Genomic DNA, 23,394 nt, shown 5'->3' with positions numbered 1-23,394 from the left:
GACATAGCTAGTAAGATCAACAGAAAGCCCACAGATTGGGAGAAGATCTTCACTAGCCATACAACAGACAAGGGTCTCATATCTAAAATATACTTAGAACTCAAAAAATTAAATCCCCCAACAACAAATCCTCAAAGAAACAACTGCCAGATTAATAAGTGGGCTCAAGACTCTGAAGAAGAAATAAGAATGGCCAATAGACACATGAAGAAATGCTCAACTTCTCCAGCCATAAAAGAAATGTAAATCAAAACAACAGGAGGAGGCGGCAACAATGTTTGATAAGAAATATACTCATTATCTTGCCCATGTAATTGTAACCCCTCTGCATGCATGAGGCCCTGGGTTCAATTCCTCAGCACCACATAAGCAGAAAAAGCCGGAAGTGGTGCTGTGGCTCAAGTGGTAGAGTGCTAGCCTTGAGTTGAAGAGCTGTGGGACAGTGGGCACCCAGGTCCAGAGTTCAGGCCCCACGACTGATAATAAAAAAAAAAAAATTAGAAACATTGAGATTCTACCTCACCCCAGTTAGAATGGCTATAATCAAGAAATCTAATAACAACAGATGCTGGAGGAGATGTGGCCAAAAAGGAAACCCTACTGCATTATTGGTGGGAGTGTAAACTTGTTCAACCACTTTGGAAAGCAGTATGGAGGTTCTTCAAAAGACTACCATAGAGCTCCTGTATGACCCAGCAATCCCACTTTTGGGCATTTACCCAAAGATCAAACAACAAGGCCATACTAAAGCTACCTGCACAACGATGTTTATTCACCAGAGCTAAGATATGGAACCAACCCAGATGCCCCTCAGTAGATGAATGGATCAAGAAAATGTGTGTTTATATATATAATGGAATTCTATGCCTCCATCAGAAAGAATGGCACTGTCCCATTTATTAGGAAATGGAAAGACTTGGAAAAAATTGTATTACGTGAAGTAAGCCAGACCCAAAGAAACATAGGTCCCATGGTTTTCCTTATTTGTAGTAACTAGTATACGTCTAGGATAATCTTACCAGACTAAGCAGAAAAGGTCAAAAGATATATACACATGACCATATAAAATGATGCTAAGTGAAATGAACCCAAGATAGGGACACAAGAGATTTTATCTTTGTCACTGTTGTTTTTAATGCACTATATAATTTTTTTTGTTTCTTTTGTATGTTCTTCCCCCATTGTATAACCCGTTTTCACTGTATTTGATTCTGAGGCCCTGCATCTTGTATATACATTTGTCTAATCTGGGGAGGGTAAGGAGAAATAACAAAATGCTGAAACAAGGATATAGGTTGACTCATTGTAACAATGAGATGTACAAGATTCTATGTTGAAAACGAACTTTACAACTTGAGCGGGGAGGGAGGAGTTGAGGAGTGGGGAGGGAAGCGTTGGTAGGGGGAAAACAAAGGAGCTGGTAACAATGCTTGGCAGGAAATGTACTCATTCCCTTAGTCATGTAAATGTAACCTCTCTGTACAGTACGTTTACAATAAAAATGCATTTAAAAAAGAATGATTAAATTATATCGTATGCAGGTAAATGATTGGAACAAGAGATCATGATGTCAAAAGCCATACTGACAAGTCAAGTTTTCTCTCAAACATGGCAGCTAGTCCTTAAAAGTGAATGACAAGAGGAGGAGATGGGGAAAAACAAGTCGTTTAAGGATACAGGAGGACCTGTTGCAACAATGAGAAGTACAAGTTGTCATGTCCAAAACGAGCTTTACAACGTCGGTGGGGGGGATAGGATTGGGATTGGGATTGGGATTGGGAGGGTGGAGGCTGGGAAGGGATGTGAAGGGTAAACAAAGGAGGAGACTGCAATGCTTGGTAAGAAATGTATGCATTATCCTGCCCATGTAATTGTAACCCCTCTGTACAGTATGTTCACAAATAAAATTAAATTAAATTTTAAAAAAAGTGAATGACAAGAATGTGGTCATAGTTTTGTTTGGATGGGTACCAGCAGGTTAGTGAAATGAGAAGGTATAGAGATTTGAACATGGCCCAAGTGCCCTATATGCATATATGAAAATAGAAGGAAACATGGGGGCACACTATATGCATATGGGAAAATGGCTATGAAACCCCTTTGTACATCTAATATATACAGACCAAACAAGAGAAGTAAAGTTTTTTTTAACCAGAACATAGAATGCACATAAAGGGAATACTTGATTGACTATAGCATATTAAAATTAGAAGATTCTTAATACAACAAATTTTTTGCACCTTTCTTTAGGAACCTCTTAGAGTATTTAGACTAATAACTCCCTTAACTCCACTTAGTTAATATTCAAAGAACCACTTTTGCAAGGGAGTAGTATTTTGACTTATAAAATCAAATTCATAAAACTTATGAGAGATTTTTTAAACAGTCATTAATTTGTGACTACTGGAAACTCAACCAAGGATCAAATAAAATTTGAGTTTAATAGCAAACTGGCATTATATACAATTCTTTTCATTTTTACTTTAAGTCCTAATATTCAGTTATCACAGATGATTAAAATAGACAATGCAAAGTGTCATCTTCAGTAGAGAGGAATGAAGTCAGCTTAGTAAAGGCCCAGAGTTGGCTCTCTGTGGTTTGAAAGAGAAAAAAAGCTACTCATCTGCTAAAACAAAAATAACCTAAATTCCTGTTACAAATATTAACAACTCAATTTGCTTGGCCAGGATCATAGTTATAATAACATTAATCTTTCTACAGATGGAGGAAGAACAACTACACCTTTTAATGTACTCAAAACAAACAAACAAACAAAAAACTCCTTAGATGAAAGAAGTGAAAGGAAAGAAGTAAAATAAAGAAAGCTGTAGCTCTCCAAAAGGCACACATTTTTAAATAGGGTTTTTGTGCTGGTACTGGGGGTTTGAGATCAGGTCCTTGAGCCTCATCTTGCTCAAGGCTTCACTTCCAGCATTTTATGAGTAGTTTATTAGAGATAAAAGTCTCATGGACTTTCCTGCCTGGGCTGACTTAGAACCACGATCCTTCGATCTCAGCCTCCTGAGTAGCTAAGATTACAGGCATAAGCCACTGACACTTATATATGTTTTAAAATTTTAATTCACATATATCAAATAATTAATATATATACATTATTTATTTATATATAGAAATGTATTTATATATATATATATATATCTTATTTCTAATACATCAAGGGTAGGGACACAGTAAAAGTGAGAGAGTGTTCACCTAGGAAGCACAAAGCCCTGACTTCAAACCCTAGTACCGACCTTCCCCCATACAAAAAGAAGTCTGAGATTTTATAAAACCTTATAATTATTGTACTATAATTTCACATATTCTTATCGAAAGTATAACCAAAGCTCATATTCACAAGAGAGTTAGATGAATATTGTTAGTTATATATCCTTCCAAAGGCCACCCTCTTCTAGTTTTATCATTCAATTAAAGTTGTATAAAGGGCACTATGGTTTGGATTACATCTGAGTGATCCCCAAGTGTCCACTGTGTCTAAAAGTTTCCATCCCAGGATGGGTCTGCTTTTCAAAAGTATCACCTATTGGGAGGTCTTTATGTCACTGGGGATATGCCTTGGAAAGAGACTGGGGACCCTGCCTATTCTCTCTTTTTTCTCTGCTCTGGCTCTACTCTGACCAATTTTCTTCTATACAAACTCCTACCACAGTGGGCCACCATCCTCCTTACATTCTCACCAGAACTGAGCTGATGTAGGCAAAACTGTGACCTAAACTAAACATTTCTTGTGATAGCAGCCTTCACTATTTTGCTATACCAACATGAAGCTGATTGACACAAAGGGTTAGTGAATTCAATCCTCATTCTCTGTCCATGCCAAACACTAAGACAACCACGTGCAGCCTATACCACCTGAAGGGCTTTCACTACTGATTACTTTACCTTTGCAGCGAGTTGCAGTCCAATTTTGTCAGCTTCAGACTCCAGTGTTCTGTTGTATGGTCTATCAAACATGAACTAAGAAGAAATGGTATAGAAAAAAAAACTCCATTAAGGCAATTCATTTCATGACTAAAGGAATAACAAAGTGAAAATTTTTTAATTAATTTCATGGAGAAATTAGGATATAATTTTCTACATTATAATTAAGACTTAAAGGACATGGTGATATAAGTGTAAATATGGCCTTTATTACTATTACAGATTAATACTTTAAAAACATGGAAAAAGTAAAAAAAAGGCACACTTAACGAATTTCCAGGTGGTGTGCAGTATCATTAGTTAATTTCCAGTTATAACCTCACTATCGAATGCAGGGTTCCCTAAGAAAGCTTACTGATAAAAGCTTTTACTATGGCCAAGGCATATTCTGGTTGTATAGTTTAAAATGAAAAAAAAATAAATAATAGGTGTATAACATGCAGGAATGCTTCTAGAGAATTTATTTCAGTAAGAAAATTAACCATACTGCAGAATGTTCTTTCTTTGATAAATTATCTTAATTTCCTCTTCCTTTTCCAAGTATTGATTAGCCAAGAAAATGAAATTTTCTTTTTACATTAAATAAAAAATATAAATAGACATCGTAACTTTAATTTTCCTAATTACTTGTATTTATGAGCATGTTTTCCAGTTAAATTCTAATTTTCAGTAAGTACTAAAACTTTTTAGGAGATGGATCAATATGCAGAACTATTGAGAAAAAAAAGCTATTAATTGGGGAAGCAGTTTTTCAAAGGCAGTTGCATATCTGTGATGGCTAGAAATAACATAATTAATCTGATCCACAGGATGTATAGCTTTCTTCCTTCTGAAGCACATGTGTTTTAAGTTGACAAACTAAATCACATAGTATCTTCACTCTCAATGGTAGTCTGTACCTGTTGCACTGACTCTACTAATACAGAATTAAAAGTACTGCTATAAATAACATCAAATGTAATGATAGCTTAGTGCAGCTAGTAACAGACCAAACTCCTTTGAAAAGACTAAGAATAAAATTAATATCTCATATTTACTGAGTCCTTACTTTGTGGTAGCAACTATGTTAAATACTTTACTTAAATCAGTGGTTCTCAGAAGTGAAAGTGTGTGTGGCTAAAGTGGTTGAACTCTAGCCTTGAGTGGAAAAAAAAATCAGTGACTCAAGATAGTGTGATTTTGTCCCCTAGGACATTTGTGAAAGTTTGGAAATTATTACTTTTTTTTAAGATGAGGTCTCACTATGTTTCCCAGGTTGGTCTTGAACTTGTAGACTCAAGTAATTCTCTTACCTCAGCCTCCCAAGAAGCTAGGATCATATACAGATGTGTGCCACCAACTCTAGCTCTTGGAGAACTTTTTTGTTAGTGACAGACTTGAAATCAGGGCCTCATGCTTGATCAGCTTGCTTGTTCATGGCTAGTGCTCTAACACTTGACCGATGCCTCCAGCCCAGCTTTTTGCTCTCTAATTAGAGATGGAATTGTGCAGACTTTTCTGTCTGGGCTTCCTCTGAACCTCAATCCTCTAGGTCACAGCCTCTTGAGTAGCTAGCATTACAGGTATGAGCCATTTTGATTGTCACAACTGTAGGGAGAGAAAGCCACTAGCATCTATTGAATAGAGACCAGATATACTACTAAACATCCTATGATGCACAGGAGAATTCCCCATGACAAACAATAATCCAGTCCAAAATGTCAGTAGTTCTATCAATTGTGCATAAGTGTATATATCATTCAATCACATCAAATGAATTAATAGCACATGAATTTAGGCAATTCCCACACCATAACAAATTTAGATTAATTTCTGCTCTTCCAAATACAGAGAACAGTGTTTTATGGAGAGGAAAAAAAATTTCCTTGCCTGCAAAATTATCCAGGGGCCTCAACTTAAGGAAAAGGAATTCAAACAAAAGACAGCCCATTTTATTTTCCATTGAAGTATCAAGCTGGAGAATTACATTCCCATGCTGCAAAGGCAGGATTCAGCAAGTATGTCCAGAGTGAAAAACAGCTATAGCATATATTTTCTATGGCCATCTTCCATTATGAAAAAGAAAAGCATTTACAGATAGATGGGGGGAAATGACATTAATTCCTTTGTCATCCCAGCAGATCAATGATAGAAATAAAGTTCAAATTATGAAGTCCTATAACCAAAGTACTATCCATCTTTTCTTCTTCTTTTTGTGAACCTTCACTGCATGTAAGTGAAGTCAAATGATCTCAACACTTAACTTAGTTATTAAGTCTCAAAAGCAGTTTGTCTCAAAGAATGTTGCACATTAGATTTGAACAGCACCCAGATGGCACTCTGATGGGTGCTCTAACAAATCATTAAATAAACAAATAGCAGGCTGTTCCTAAATAACCAACTCTCTCCCAAGACAAAAGAAAATATTTGCAGAGAAAGACGTAAAATAAAATAATTAATCAGCTAACAAAGCAGTTGTGAAGCCCTCCTTTCCGTAGTGTTTTGAACAAAATGAGAGATTTAATAAATATGTAACTTCTATGAACAGAAATCAGCAAACACCAAGTAAGACTGCTGCTTTCAATATTTTTAAGGCAGGGTTCATTTAACTGGGAACAGGAGTACATAGTGGTAAAATAGCTTTAGCCAATCCCATATTCATTAAGATTTGGAGATTTCTTCCTAAAAAGAAATCTATCAAATATAAATATCTGGAGCAGGGACAGTTGCTCAGTGCACTGGAAGGGAGACTGAAAGGAAGGTTCAGAGACTAGGTTTTCTCTCTGTAAAGCTACCTATGGGGAGAAAAAATTACATTAGCCAAGTTACTAAGCCCTTTGACTCCATCCTTTATGTATTATTTAAGAGATGTTCTACTAATTAATTTAAATGCAGAGATAGAAAAATCTTCCCTAAAAGTGAGAAAACATGACACCAAAATTTAGTTTCCAAATTTTATATTATGAAATATGAAAACACTGGCAGCTGGACATCAGTGGCTCACTCCTTTAATCCTACTACTAAGAAGGCTGAGCTCTGAGGATCGTGGTTCAAAACGAGCCTGGGTAAGAAAGTCTTTAAATACTCAGAAAAAGTCAGAAGCAGCAATGTGTCTCAAGTAGTAGAATGCTAGCCTTGAACATAAAGAGAATCAGGGACAGCACCCAGGCCCTGAGTTCAAGCCCCAAGACTAGCAAAAAATAAAAATTAATAAAAATAGAAACATGGGTGACATTTGTTGCTTTACAGTAATATTAAAATATCTTCACCACAGGTCACTGTAAATTCAAGTGATTATCTCAGACTTACCTCCTGAAACTTAGACTGTATCCACTGGCCCAAAATTGCCAAGCTATCTCGTGGACAAATGGCCCAAATCATTGTGAGGAAAATCATACCCAGGAAATCCAACAAATGAACCAAACTAGCCTTTTCTGCCTAAAAATAATGAATATAGATTTAATAAGTTGAGAAAGTACATATTTACATTTTCTGGTTATCATGTGAATCACATAAAACAATTATATGTATTCAACTAGATTTCACCAACTAAGATCCAAAGTTTTTCTTCAGATTAGTAACAAAAAGTTCCCAGTAAGTTCTGGGTTTCCCTATGTATTTATTCACTCACTTAATTAACATTCACTTACTTAACATTAACATGCACTTAACATTTACTGATCTACTTGCTAACAGACACAAGCACAGCAACTCTACGAAAGAAGTATAATTGTCCCCATTTCGTACATAAAGAAGGTGAGAAGGAATGAGATCTTTAAAGCTGCTCAAATTCACACAGCTTTTACTCAAAGAATTTTTCCTAATATAGTCATTGTATCTTAAAAAATATTTTCTTTGCATTTTAATCATTTTAGTTTTTAATTTTTAATTATTTTAGTTTTGCATAATATGGAAGAGCTTCATTGCATGCATATTCTGTACTTTGAACAAGTTCAACCCCTCCATTATATTCCCATCCTTCCCCTTCTACTCTTCCCTTTTACAGTTTTTGATGGGTTTCATTGCACTGTCTTCATGATTGTGCATATGGTGTATGTGTGTGTGTGTGTGTACAATGTACTTCAATCTTCTTCATTCCTCAGTGTCCTTTCCTTTCTCTGTCCCCCTTCTCCTCCCCCAATAAATAACTATTAGAATGAATGAAACAGCCAGGCCTCAGTGATGCATATCTGCTATCCAGCTTAGCCACTAAAGAGGTTGAGATCTGAGGACTGTAGTTCAAAGCTAGCCAAAAAGTCTGTGAGATTCTTATCTACAATAAACTACCAAAAGGTCAAAATTAGAGCTGTGGCACAAGTGATAGAATATTAACCTTGAACCACAAAGCTCAGAGACAGTGTCCAGGTCCAGAGTTCAAGCCCTAGGACTCACATGCATGTACATGCGCACGCGTGCACACACACACACACACACACACACACACACACACACAAATGGACTGATACCAAGTTTAGTAGATATAGATTCCACTAACAAGCAGGTAACCACTACAGAAAAAAAAGGAAACATAGATCTCACACAGGTAAGCATTGTGGCACATTAGTCATATTATTCGTGGTCTTTTTAAACATTACTTTCCTCATCTATAAAACAGGGATAATAAAATACATGCTTCATAAGACATTAAGGTAACAAATGGGAAGGTACATATGAAAAAGCTTGGGAAACTGTAAGAGAGCAAGGTATAGTTATTACTTTGTATTAATTATACACAGCACATCATTCTAGACATTTCTGAGATGCTCCAAGCTATTCTGAGAATGAATAAAAAAGGAAGGAAACTGATCTACCCACTTAATAGTGATATCACTTTGCAACAATTAATTTTATGACTAGATTATAAGTATGTTAATAGTTATGGAAAGTCTAAATTTTAATTTGAAATAATTAGAGGTTGGGAATAATTACTCTTTTTTTACTAAAGAGACAGGTGATAAAAATAGTATTTAACAGAAACACTAATTACTAAGTATCAAATACTAAAGGCCATAAAAATTATCAAAATTAGACAATTGGCTAGTTTTAGGTAATATTAAAAGGCAATTACTCAAAACTAAAATTCTATCACTGAAAGAAACCTGAAAAGCTTCTGTTCCTTAAACAATATAACTTGTGAACTTCAAAGCAGTATTTCAATCACCAAATATTTATTATAGCTACTTACTGCATGCCCAAGAACTGCATGTGCAATTTCATGGCCCAGAAGGAAGGAAAGTTGGTGAATATCAGTCACACTATTTAAAAGCCCGGTGAAAATAAACATGTGTCCATTCTGCACCACAAAGAAAGTAATGTCACAATTAGAAAACCTTAAAAAAAAACTGAGGACATTAAATCTAGCAATCAAAATGATTGAGCACATTGACTTACTGGAAGCACAAAGGCATTTATATCAGGGGAATCAACCACATGAATAACCCAGCGGATCTCAGGAATCCCAGGAATATCTTTGTTGCATTCAATTAAATGATAAGCTACTTCTTTAACAGTCAGGTATCGAGGGTCTTTCTCAGTTAGCATATCATTTTTAAATTCTTCCATCCACTAGAAGAGCAAAAGGAGTCTTTATTTTACAAAGTGTTTAGTGCCACAAAATGTTTGTATTACTTCATGTTGAGTGATGTAGCTAGTGTGGAATACTTTAATTTTTAATTTTGTAAAACGTCTTATTTATTGAACATACAAATTTCTGAAAATTTGCATTATTCAAAGGCAATATGTTTCTCATGAAGGAATAAATTCTAACACTAAGGTACTTCACATTAACGTGTCAAAATCAAATTTTTATTTTTGTTTTCTACTAGCCTATATGCAAGCAAAAAGTCTAAAAGTTATCTTTACATTCCTAAGTATTTCAGAAAATAATACACTATGTAAAGAATAAACATTTAACATTACAAAGAAAATGCATAAGGAAATTACTTTTATTAGCTCACAAAATTTTAAAAACCTATACTTAATGTGAAATATAACTTTTACCCAAGAAAAGACATTTCACTAATTTTAAAGCAGTTTATTTACAGAGATTGGAAGGAAATTACTGAAAGTAAGGGCATAGAATTCTTCTACATGATGCTGATTGACCAGCCGCTTCACAGAGAAAGGTATTTTCTTTGAAGCTGTAGTTACAAGAGATTCCTCTAAGTATAGAGAGAAAATTAAGGATGTTCTGGAAACATTACTTCAATTTCCATAAAACATGTAACCTTCTCAGATGCGTTACAAGCACATAAACTTAGGGATGGGGATTACAACCCAAGTGGTGGGGTACCAGCCTAGCACACACAGGGCCCAGAGCTCACACCATAGTACTGCCAAAAAATTACGTTATGAATGTGGAGTTAAATAATCTTCATATGAATTAATACTTTAAAACATAATTCATTGATGTAAACTGAAACAAGCAAAAATACTGTTTCTGAAGATAATAAGATAATAATTATAGTTCCTTATATTTGTATATTTTATGTTTACATTTATAATTTATAATATATCTATAACACATCTATAATATAAAAACATGGAACATGTGTTTGAATTTTCATATCAAGCAGGTATTACAGTTTTTAAATGAACAATAATGCAGTAAAGTATATACATGTATAGACAGATATGCACATGTCTACAGAGGTCTTAAACATTTCTAAAGCAATATAAATGAGACTAGTCCTGTTTCAATCTTCCTAGAACTTTTTTTCTCAAACTTGCATCTAACTAAATGAATCCTAAGAAACATTTCAAATCTCTGCTTAGATTCTACTACAAGAAATTGCTCTTATTTTAAGAACAATCTTTACAGTTCTAAGCCATTGTTAATTCTTTTTATAACTGGCAACTTTCCTCTGACAAACCCTGAAGTTCATTTGGAAAAGGATACTACTAAGACCCAGCCATGTCAAAGTTATCAAGTGAGGTGAAGAGACATCAACTGACCAATGGTAACTGAGCACATACCATGTATGTACCGTGCACTAGCAACACCATGATGATTTCCATCCCTGTGGAATTCTGCCAGGGTCCAACTCTGCTACTATCTGGGTTATTATGCTTTCCAAGAAGTTAAAACTTCTGAATTCCATTTATTGTGCATTCAGAAAATATAGCCAGGCATGGTGGTACATGTCTCTCACCAGCACTCAGGAAGCTGAGACAGGAGGATTGTGATTTGCAGGCCAGCCTAGGTTACATAGAAAGCTCCAGGCCAGACCAGCCTGTGTAATACAGTATGATCCTGTCTTTAAAAAGAAAAATACAATAAATTGCTAAAATTCAAAAACAATGTCAGGGGGAAAAAAATCTAACTCATTATACCTGGTGTAATAATTCTCACACTACATATACGAGATATATATACACTATATAAGGTTTTATAATATGTATATATATATATACTATATAAGGTTTTATACAAAGTATAAAAATTCTCACACGATAGGTATATCATCAATTAATGTACACTAATTTGCACTACTCTGCAAAACAGACACGGTCCTTGGCTCCACAGAGCTCAGTCTAGCAATGGAGACAATTCAGAAAGTTAATGTTTTGAAGGAACAGTAAAGTAAAGAGAAGTACAGTAAGCTCAAGGAAGAGAAAAAAAGTAGGAAGCCTAACTCTATACTGCGAAGCACAGGGCACAACCATAATTGAGCTAGTTTATAATTGATTCTGAATGCAGGACACAACCTAGCAGCTAGGCCAGTCACTGCCTAACCCAGTGGCAACAAGCCAGGAAGGCTTTCCTGAGACACTGTCAATAAAGGGAGCATGCACTTAGCAGGAGTTAACTGGGTATATGGGGGCAATTCAGTGTGAAAGGCCTTCTGGGAAACACTGCCCACCTCATATCAAAGTCTAACATAAAACAAGTATATCTTTCATACTCAGAAACTTTCCTGCTTTGGGTGTTATCTAATTAAAAACAATTATTACTACTTACTACTTCATATTCCAGCTCTGACAGGAGTCTGAAATGCTCTTTCCCCAATAATAGTAGCTTGCTCCGTCCTGTGATTGGGCTCACTTCCAGGTGAGTAAAATAAAATACTATAAATAGCAGTCCAAAGCTACTCAAACCAAGGAGTAACTTCCACTTATTCCTCCTTATACTCTCTTTAAATAGTTCCTTCTTGTTAGGAGGAAGTGCCTGCCACCATTTCCTTATTCCCCTAGAGCAAAGAGAAAAAAATCAAAGTTCTGATCACCATATCAGCATGCATCACTGAAATTCAAATGCATATGCTAGAATTTTATGTCATCAAAGACTCCAATCATTGTATTTCACTGTATGGATAGGACTTTATTTTATGTACTTTCACTAAAGGATGAAAGAGTAATTAACTACATATAATTGAAAACTCTAATGCTCATTTAAACTTTCTTCTTCAACTATATTAAGACAAACACTAAGTAAGAAGTTACTGTGCTACAACTCCTGCTACTGAGCAGTTATTATATATCCCACACAAAGTCCTTTTCTAATCCATTACCCATATTAATCTTCCTGTAACCACATTATAGGAGATTGGGGCATAGAGAAGTTAAGCAACTTGTCCAAAATGACGGAAATAATACAAGAAAACCAGGTAATACAAAGGATGACATTAAAGAGACCGACCGTGTGACCATCGACCGGGGATAAACGGCACTAATAAACATTGGAGTGGTACAGTACAATAAATCTGTACTTTCAAACAGTACTCTGCACACTGTCCTCAGACTTCCAGCATACTCTGACTGCTATTGCAAGGTACAAGGGAAACCACTTCAACATTTTTGGGGGAAAAATATTGCTCAAAAGCAGAAATTCCACTAGCTTGTAAAGGAGAGGTGATAAGGCACTGGAAATAAGAAAATGGGAATGTTTATAGGTAATGAATGAGAGGGAGCAACAGGTCACTCCAGAGCTCAGCAGAAGTCACAAACACTTGGACAATAAGCCACGTTTTCAATAATGTGACCAAAAAACAAATTCCTTGTGAGTTATTTATAAAATGTTGATAAGAATCCAACATATATACAACATTCCCTTAAAATTCTTTTACAAAATAGTTACTTTCTGAAAAGCATCTTAATTTTGTTACATTACTGACCATGTCCCAAATAGTAAAGGTCAATTGCCAGCCTGTGACCTCCTGGAGGTGGTGGACCTTTAAGAGGTGAAGCCAAGTGGGAGCTGAGTCATTGGGGCCTACCTTTGGTGGGATACTGGAACCCCAGCTCCTTCCTGCTTCTCTTTAGGCTCCCGGGCCATCAACAAGGGAAAAGGCCTCCTGTACCACACACTCCTACCATGAAGAACTGTGCCACCACAGTCCCAAGAAACCATGGACCAAAACCACTGACACAGAGACGATGAGCCTCCCTCCCTTCATGTTCCCTCAGGTGTCTGTTACAGTGGCAGTGACACATGAAATGCCATAGAGAAGGCATTTATTTAAAGCAGAAGGACCAGTAATCAAACTATTACTATTTCAAAAAGAAACAATTTCAAACTTTAGATGAATTTAATTACTTCTTATTTAAAGTGTATGTATACAGTCTGGAAGTGTGACTAAGCAGTTCAAACCCCAATACTACCAAAAAAAGAAAACAGAAAATGTATACAGAACATACTCTAAAAATGAAATTTTGGGTAATTTCCAGTGGTAACCAAAAAATACATATAAATAATTTACAAGAATGAGAACATATTAAAGCTTAGAAAGCTGTTACTTATCCTAAGAGATGAGGATATGGTTATTTAACTTATTTTCTGAACGCCAACACTAAATTGCAAAGACACAATACATTAGGGGAAGTTCTTGAGTTTTGAGTAAATGTAAATTAAAGAAAAGAGATTACTATAAAGGACTTCATAGTTAACAGTTTTAAGAAACCTTTATGAAGAGGTAATGATTAGCTTTCTTCAATCTTCATAAAGCAAGAGAAAATAGGGCTTAAAAACTATTTACAGCCATAAAAGTAGTAATTGTTATGAAGAATTACCATAAAAAATAATAAATGTTTTGGAAATAGAACAGGAAAAATAAATAGTGATGGTCTAAGAGTTAACTTTGCTAGGGACGAGCCCTTTCATCAATTACTCAGTTTCATGATTCACAACCTAAAATTTCACAAAATAAATAGGCAATATATAACTCATATATATGAGTTATAGTCAACACTTCTGATTCTTGCAATTATAAATATATTTAAAAGCCTAGATCAATACACAACTTTTAAACATATTTCTATACCATAATGTGCAGCAAAGTACTTTAAGATTTTTAAATCACAAATAACACAATTGAATGAGACGTACTGTTCAGAAACTTAACATTGAGCTAAACATGATGGGGGGAAGATTAGCAAGGCTTCTTAAAAAGTATGAATACTAAAGCTTAATTTTTAAGTTAGTAAAGATGATAAAAATAATTGTTCCACAAATAATAAAAATACAAAAAGTCATTTTTCCAAAGCATTCTACCTGCCCACAATGATTGCCAGCAGCTTCTGCACAGGTTTCAGGATGACCAACAGGAGAGGCACAGGGGCGGCCTGCATGCAGGGAGAAGTGTGGAGACTCTGGGCTGCTGTTCTTTCCCGAGAACAGCTGGGAGACCACAAGGACCTGAGAGCAGGGAGCACAGCACCTGGCTTTATCATCACCCATCCTGGAAAAGAGCCACTTCCTGTAGCACCTTTATGCGCATCCATCCATACTGCCCTACTTTGGGCACTTGAGAGGCATTCTGGTCTGTTATTGAAAGTCCTACAGAAACGAGCAGGCAGGAAAGTGACCACACCACAGTGACTGGCTGACTTGAGTCCCTGATACCTATGCACTACTTGATGGCTGCCTGTGGAAGTTACTGGGCATGAGTTCCATTTGGCCCAGTTAGCCAGAGAATGACACCGGGAGAAAAAGTAGTTTCTAGTGCCAGACTGCAGTCCATAGATGAAGCTCATCTTCCTTTTTCTTGGTTACCTAGGATACAAAAGATAAAATATAAATACCCAAGAAAATATTTATCAAAGTGGAAATATCATGCTTATTAAGGTGCACTAAGTGTCCTTTCTTTAGCATCTCACACTAAATCCTTTTGGGCTCTGTTCAGGGCCTTCCCTGTTCAAAGCTCCAGCCTCTCACAACATAGAACAGAAGAGTATGTATAGCATTACTGCAATGTGGCTTCAGAAACCAGAATTCTTTCAATCATTTTCTTATTTTCAGCTTGGAAGAAATCTATTTTAACAACAAAGTATTTGGAGAATAAGAAACAGGCTAGATGAAAACAACAGCAAAAGTGTCAATTCGTAGTAACTGTGGGTAGAAAGAGATGTAACAGGACAAAAAAAAACTTAATTTTAAAAACCCCATCTTTTTTTTTTTTTTGCCATCCTGGAGTTTGAACTCAGAACCTTGTACTTGCTAAGCAGATATTCTACCTCCACTTGAGCCACTCAGGTAATCCTGTAAAATGTTATCTTAGAAATTGCAAATTTAGGGGCTGGGAAGGTGGCTTAGTGGTAGAGCACTTGCCTTGCATGCATGAGGCCCTGGGTTCGATTCCTCAGCACCACATAAGCAAAAAGAAAAAAGCCAGAAGTGGCATTGTGGCTCAAGTGGTAGAGCACCAGCCTTGAGCTGAAGAGCTGAGGGACAGCGCCCAGGCCCAGAGTTCAGGCCCCACGACCGGACCCCCCAAAAAAATTGCAAATTTATTCCTTCAAATAAAATCCTGAGACTCGTAGTTAGGGTCAAGATGTAGTAAAATGGACCAAATTCATTTTCCTACCTAAACAACCAAAAAAGCCAGACAATATGTGAGACAGTAAGTTTCAGCAGGCTTGACATGGGCAGTGGAGGACTGAGAGACTAGAGACAAACAAGATGAGTCCTACAACTGCCCTGCTTACTTCTGGACAGTTTCCAGGCCTCAGGCACACAGGAAAAACATAGGTGGAGTCCAGTGGTGTCACTAAGCTGAAGATGGGAAGCTGAGAGATCAAGCATACCCAAGCAGCCAGTGCTTACAGGGGAGAGGACAGACAACAGAGGGCTGGACACAGAGTGATACCTGACATCTGCAGAAAAGGCCTGGCTCCTATTCAGCTGAGTCCTAGCAAGACATACACGTGAAGAAGGAAAACAAAAACAAACAAACAAAAACCTCTAAAACCTGTCCCCTCCCAAAAGTTAAAAAAAAAATCTGAAAAGACTAGAGCACATACAATATGCAATGCTCAGAGAATAGGGTCCAGTGTCTGTTCTGACCTTTCAAAGTTAAAAACCTAATACATTAATAATTCACAGCATTGGGAAGAATACACTGAAGAGTGTGAGACAAAAATTAAGTCTTACAATAAAAGGTGTTCTGACCTCACATAACAGATTAAAAGCAACACCCAGTGGCCTCTTGGCATTTGAGCTAAAATCTATTATAGTAAAAACAATACCCAAAAAGATGAAACTGTTTCTAAGAAACAACATCCTGGGGATTCTGGCAGGGGAGGGGGTGTCAACTGGAGAGAAGTTCATAAGAATGCAAATATACCCAACACTTCACAAGGCACAGTTTACAATACATATTACCAGGAGTGCAAGAGGTTAAAAAATATACTTGGTCCATAATCAGAATATCAATGAACAATAAATAGTAATTAGAAATATCAATGCAAAACAAATAATTAGAAACATCAATGAAACATAATACAGATGGCAGTTTCAGTAGATGAGTATATTCAAGTAGCTATAACTATACAGTAGACCTTTGATATGGGCATGTATATGCCTCCAGCCAGACCACCATTAAGGAATAACTGGACAGTCAGGATGCCGAGTTCATATTGTACAGCAGATGCTTGACTCCTTTTTTCCCATAATGCCCCCAATTTCCACTAAAAAGCATTCCACCTTTCAACAGATCTAACATTGTCACTTTATGGCTTAAATTAAGCACATTAATTTTTACTCTGCTTTGGGGACACCACGTCCTTATAGAGGACGATCACACCGTGATTCAAACACAAATGGTAAAAACACAGACTGACTAAGCTTCTCCCAAAAACTGATCTGCATATAAACACGTGAGATTTAAATTTCATTTCTATTTTAACTATATGTGGCCAAAAACACCTGTAATAAATCTGCAAATAAGGTAAGCTTATTGATGGTTAAGAAACTAAAGGAAAACTTGAACAGGTTCTTGTACAGACATGGGCTATTTCCTTTTTTTTTTTTTTTTTGGTGCGGGGGGGGGGGCTTGAACTCTGGGTCTGAGCCCTGTCCCTCAACTCTTCAGCTCAAGGCAAGCGCTCTACCACTTGAGCTACAGTGCCACTTCCAGTTTTCTAGTGGTTTATTGGAGATAAGAGTTTCACGGACTTTCCTGCCCTAGCTGGCTTTGAACCGCGATCCTCAGATCTCAGCCTCCTGAGTAGCTATTTCCTTTTAAAGGTCTACATCTGGGTATAGTGGTACATCTTATAATCCTTTCCTTTTAAAGGTCTACATCTGGGTATAGTGGTACATCTTATAATCCTGTAACTGGAGAGGCTGAGGAAGAGTGAGTCTAAGAACAGCCTGGGCCACAAAGGGGAGTCTACAAAAAAAAAAAATTCCTGCATTTAATGTAAATAAGAAAACCCATAATTCTAAGGTTAAGATATACTGGATGAAACTTATACTAGAACTAAGTATTTAGGAATAAAAACCCGTAGACTTGAAGACATGCCAGATAGAAACAGACTGGAAAAAAGGCATCAAGGGTCACAACTTTGAGTAGACTAATATCCTTGTAATTGTAATCTTCAAAAAAGGGAAATCTTAAAGAAATAATGGCCCAAAACTGCCAAAATGTGATGAAAATTATAAATTCAATAACCCATGAAGTTTAATGACTCCCCACACACACACAAGACACATAAATGAAACAATTCCAAGGCACATCATAACTTCTTTAAACCAATGAAACAGAAAATATCAGATTTGTTATTTTCCATTAGATGTATAAACTCTTCAAAAGAAGAAATAACCTGATCCAGGAGTAGAGGCACACACCTGCAATCCCAGATATTTAGGGGCAGGGATAGGAGGATCTAGGTTTGAGGCCATCCCAGGAAACAAATTTTAGCTAGAACCTCTCTCATGAGCTGGGCATGATAGTACAAACACCATCCCAGCTTTGTGGGAAGTACAGGGAAAAGATCCAGGTCCAAGGCTAGAACTGGTAAAAGCTGAAACTCTATCAAACACAAACTAAAGCAAAAAAAGGCTGGGACATGGCTCAAGGGGTAAGGCATTTGCGTATTATGTGGCCCTGAGATGAAAACCCAGAACTACCAAAATTTTAAAAAAATTGAAGAACCTTAAACTATGTTACCCTGTGTACAATTGTTGTGTGTTAACTACGTATCAAACTAATTTTTAAATACTAAAAAAGGCACAATACCAAAGCATAATGTGTAAACTTTGTATCCCATACCAAAAGAAAAAAAAAATAGCTTTACAAGACAACAAAACAAGATGAGGAATCTGAACATGGATTTGTTCTGAAGTAACTTTAGGCGATTATTTTCTTAGAGAGAGTCTGGTGATAGAAGCGGCTCTTACTACTGACATTTGTTGGAGTATCTCTTCATGATAACTGATACTTTCAAATTCTACTGAAAATGTATACACACATACATGCACACACAAACAAGCTCAAGCTCTGCACACAGAGTCAATACTGTTAGCAATTATCATATCAACATGATGGTTATATGTGTGTGTTCCTTAATTTTCTTGCTGTTTTATGTTTTTAAAAAGTTTTAAAATTTATTTAGTAAAAGTTAAGGGAGGCATGTAAAACTAACAGCTTTGGCTAATACAGTATTATCTAAAAAGATATTTAAGAACTGCAAGTTTTAATAAACAGATTATATATTAAACTATTTGAAAATACTAAAACTAGCTTTAATGTAGATTATACATTTTACTCTTTCGTTATTCATATATAAAGTGAATAAAGGTCATGCTAAGTTGAAATTCATTTCAAGTTGTCTTTTTATAAGTTAGTACAAAATTATAATCTAGACTGAATTGTAGTAGTTTGACATCATTAACAAGATGATAGTCTTTTTTTCATTTTTAAATGAAGCTGAAAAGTGGTAAAATAATATAATATAAATAATATAATAATAAATTTATAAAATAATATAACATAAATATTAATCATTTAAGCCTGAAAATAATTTCAAAACTAATAGTCATCATTTAATGATGGGATTTAAACTTTCTACTACAAATCAAACTACAAAAGTAAGACAAACCAATGTTCTTTCTTCTATTTCATATGTGGTGAGTTACTAAATGGATAAGTGCTAAATACCTGCCTCATTTCAGCCTCAATGTAGAAAATGGGCTTAAGGACATATCTGTGCCTAGCGACCCCACTGGCCACTTAACAAGAAGTGACTATCTTAACACAGAAAAAAGTTATACCAAACAGTGTCCAGCATAGGACTGTAAAGCCTGGCTAAGTTGGCCCTAAAGTTGGTGCTATATGGCAAAACAAAGTAAGAAGCAGTTACACATGAGTTCAGATAAAAATTAATAACATTTTAATATTATAAATGTTTATTAGAATTACCTGGGGGTTCCTTCTGTACTTGTTTCCCAATTTTCAACAATGAGTCAGTTCTAAAATATCCTAGATTAACCCTGGTGACTTTTGACAACCAAAAACTTGAAGTCACCATTAAATAATCTTACTAATTCCACCTTCTAAATGACTCCACCCAATTCTTCCTGGCTTTGCCACCCTGGGGTGATGGTTATCCAGTTCACCCCCAAAATTAGTGCTAAAGCAATTGTTGCAAAACCCAAACAGAACAACAGAATCTAGTCAATAATTCACATAAAAGTCTTGTGCTACTTTTTTGTTTGTTGAACTCAGAGCCTTGGTTCTGTCCCTGAATTATTTCTCTCAAGGCTAGCACTCTACCACTTAGACCCACAGCTCCACTTTCAGTTTTCTGGTGGTTAATTAGAGATAAGAGTCTCAGACTTTTTCTGCCCAGGCTGGCTTTTAATTGCGATTCTCAGATCTCAGCCTTCTGAGTAGCTAGGATTATAGGAAGGAGCCACCTGCACCCAGCTAAATGTCCTATGCTGGTAACACAATGCAGCTATTGGAACCAGAGATCTGTTCTGGGCAGAGAGGCAGATTTATAAATAACAGCAATAAATACTTCCTGTAAGAACACTGTTTAGTATGACACAAGATTTAAAGCAGCACTGCACCCTTTCACCAGATGTGAAGTAAAGGAAATGGACCTGGCTTATTGTTGCCATTTGATTTCTAGTAGGGATGGAAATGCTCTGTGTATGTATTGCTCAGGATAGCAGCCCCTTGCAGGTGGCTGCTGAGCACTTGATATGTGACTAGTTCATCTGAAGGACAGAAATGATTAGTTAATATGAATCAGCAGCCATACAGTATGTGACTACTGGGTATCACATTGGAAAATGAAGATCTGTAGGGTCAAAGTAAGACACTGTGGTATCAGCAAAGCCACAGGGAGGCTAACATAGATTCAAGCCCATCTAAAAGAGGTCTGACTAGTACCATGGGATTTGAGTCTAGTCACCACAAAGGCTAACAACTCGAAGTCCAACAAACTAAACACCAGGAAATGGGGTGGGAGGTCAGAGTAGGTGAATGAAGGGGGGAAGTCTTAAAATTCAATGCACATCCTACAAAATTAAGAAAACTGAGAGAAGTGATAGGGTTGAGAGGGGCGTGGAAGGATGAAAAGGGTGGCACTGATTAAGACGTAGCGTATGTGTTGAATGGCAATGTATACAGCTACTTCAAGACAGGAGAAAAAGAAAAACAAAAACAAAGCCTTCAAGGAAAGCCAGAATTCAGATTTTATGTGAAATTTATCTATTTTAAGTGTTGGTAACAAATTTAAAATATTATTAGCATACAATTGTAGAAAGGAGGCCCCATATGACATTTCCATACATGCACACAACATATTCCAATCAAACTCACACTCTTTATACACCCTTACCCCCCTATAACCTTCTAAAACAATTTCAAGGGGGGTGGGGGTGGTATGGGAAGGGATGGGAAGGGGAAACAAAGGAGGAGGCAACAATGCTTGATAAAAATGTACTCATTATCTTGCCCATGTAATTGTAACCCCTCTGTACGGTATTTTCACAATAAATAAATAAATAAAAATAAAACAATTTCAACAGGTTTCTCTTTGACTACCTGGATGAAACACTTATCTCACTCAAATATTGACCTCTGGATTGTTACTCCATTCACTCAACTTTTCATTCATTCACTCATTCAATATTATAGGTGCAACTATATGCCAGACACCCATTCCGGATGAGAATACTGCAGAGAATAAAAACAGACAAAGCCACCTGCCCAATCTGTAAAAACAAATATATGCCAGGTGCTGGTGGCTCACCCCTGTAATCCTAGCTACTCAGGAGGCTGAGATCTGAGGATCATAGTTCAAAGCCAGCCTGGGCTTATCTCCAATAAACTACTAGAAAATTGCAAGTAGCACTGTGGCTCAAGGGGTAGAGTGCTAGCTTTGAGCTGAAGAGCGGAGGGACAGGGCCCAAGCCCAGAATTCAAGCCCCACCATGGAACAGAAACAAACACACACACACACACACACACACACACACACAAATATACATATATATGCTATAAATATGCTAAAGTACACAAAATGAATTTTAGGAAAGATATACAAGGTACTCATAAAGATTATCTGGGTGGCAGGATGGTGTACCCAAGACTTTAAGACTTAAGTATTTCTGTGCTGTTTACATTTTTACAGAATATATTACTTTTGGGCTGGGAAGGTGGCTCAGTGGTAGAGCGCTTGCCTTGCATGCATGAGGCCCTGGGTTCGATTCCTCAGCACCACATAAGCAGAAAAAAAAAAGCCAGAAGTGGCACTGTGGCTCAAGTAGTAGAGTGCTAGCCTTGAGCTGAAGAGCTGAGGGACAGCACCCAGGCCCAGAGTTCAGGCCCCATGACCAGACCCAAAAAAAAAAACCCAAAAACAGAATATATTACTTTTGTAAACTCTAAAATCAAGCTAGTATTTTTGTAATTACCTTTTTTTTTTTCTTGTGTCACTGGGGATTGAACTCAGGGTCAAGGGCTCTATCACTTGAGTGATGCTCCCAACTCTTCCCTTTTGTTTTTGAGATAGGTTCTCACTAACTGTGCTGGGCCTGGCCTCCAACCTTAATCTGTCCGTGCCTGTTTCCTGAAGAGCTGAAATTAAAAGCATACACCACTATGCCTATTTCGTATTATTTTTAGGCTTCAATTAACTTCATAATGTGGCCTGCCACTTCCCCCCAGGTACCTGTATTGACCCCTCCTCACCCCATTGCTAAATGCCAGAACTTCTGATTTACTTGCTCATGTCTGAACAATCTCCTATGTCTGCCTATGCACATCTACACTGCTTAGTTCTGCTCAAATGACAAGAAAACTGCTCATCTCAGAACATAGGAGGCACTCTTTATTCTACTGACAGAGGCAAAAACAAAAGCCCTAGAACATGTACATAATTAAAATCATTATATTATCTTTGACAATCAAGTGTCACTTAGAACAAAAATAGTAGCTGATAATCTGTATTCCCTGGCTTACCCTTAAAATAGGGTGAAGAAGAAATCTATTTATATATTTTCAAAGAGCCAATCACTAGACCACCGGGCACCTAAGAAACTAGTGCTGATACAGTCTCTTTAGAAGAACTGTGGTAGGTCAACAAATGGAGCCGGCCGACTTCTAGGATTACTGAATTAATGGTGGGAGAACAATAATGAAACAATCCGCATGGCTAGCCTCTTTGCACATTTCAGATCCTTAATTCTTTTCTGCGGCGTCTGGGAATGAGCAAGTTCGGCTCACTCCGGCGCAGGCAGCTGAAGCCTCGGAGACAAGTGTTCACAACTCCTGCTGGAAATGACTATTTCTTCCCCGGTTTCTATGGAAACCGCTGTCACATTGGCAAAAAAAAAAAAAATAGGAGGCGTACTTTAACACAGTCACTCGGGCCGAGTACACACAGCACTGGAAGGCGTCGTAAGAAATGGGTACATGAGCCGATCGCAGGGCCTAGTGGGTTCTGGGGCGGCCCGAGGTCGCAGGGCGCCTCCCGCTCCAGCCCGGCTGCGAGGAGGGGCCGGGCCTCGGAGCCTCGGGGCGCATCTCGACAGGGGGTCAGCGCCCGAGGCGCAGGACGCCCGGCCCCGGCGGCGCCACGCGCCCAGGGCACCCGCGTTCCCCGAGGGCGACACTTCCAGAGAACCCACGTGGGCCTTCCGCGCACAGGTTTACCACGAGCGGGTCGGGCAGGACGCCGCCCTGCTTTCCCCACAGCCAGCCAGGCCGGCCAGGCCGCGGGGCGCCGGGGAGGGAGGAGGGG

At 37.3% G+C, this 23,394-nt stretch overlaps 1 protein-coding gene across 1 annotated transcript in view; it reads right to left on the bottom strand.

Annotated features, from left to right (window-relative positions):
- Oma1 (OMA1 zinc metallopeptidase) overlaps positions 1-23,394 on the bottom strand; it is a 57,725-nt gene that overhangs the window by 33,935 nt on the left and 396 nt on the right. The window contains exons 2-7 of the mRNA XM_013022344.1: positions 14,411-14,911; positions 11,882-12,110; positions 9,313-9,486; positions 9,107-9,214; positions 7,231-7,359; positions 3,904-3,978 (exon numbers count right to left, since the gene is read on the bottom strand). Of these exons, the coding sequence (XP_012877798.1) occupies positions 3,904-3,978; positions 7,231-7,359; positions 9,107-9,214; positions 9,313-9,486; positions 11,882-12,110; positions 14,411-14,892 (1,197 nt within the window). The 5' untranslated portion in view covers positions 14,893-14,911. The remainder of the gene's footprint in view (positions 1-3,903; positions 3,979-7,230; positions 7,360-9,106; positions 9,215-9,312; positions 9,487-11,881; positions 12,111-14,410; positions 14,912-23,394) is intronic.

The sequence above is a fragment of the Dipodomys ordii genome, unplaced genomic scaffold (assembly GCF_000151885.1).
Source record: "Dipodomys ordii isolate 6190 unplaced genomic scaffold, Dord_2.0 Scaffold61, whole genome shotgun sequence".
Classification (NCBI taxonomy): domain Eukaryota; kingdom Metazoa; phylum Chordata; class Mammalia; order Rodentia; family Heteromyidae; genus Dipodomys; species Dipodomys ordii.
Note: the sequence above shows the minus strand (reverse complement) of the source record. Positions and strands in the feature narration are given on the sequence as shown.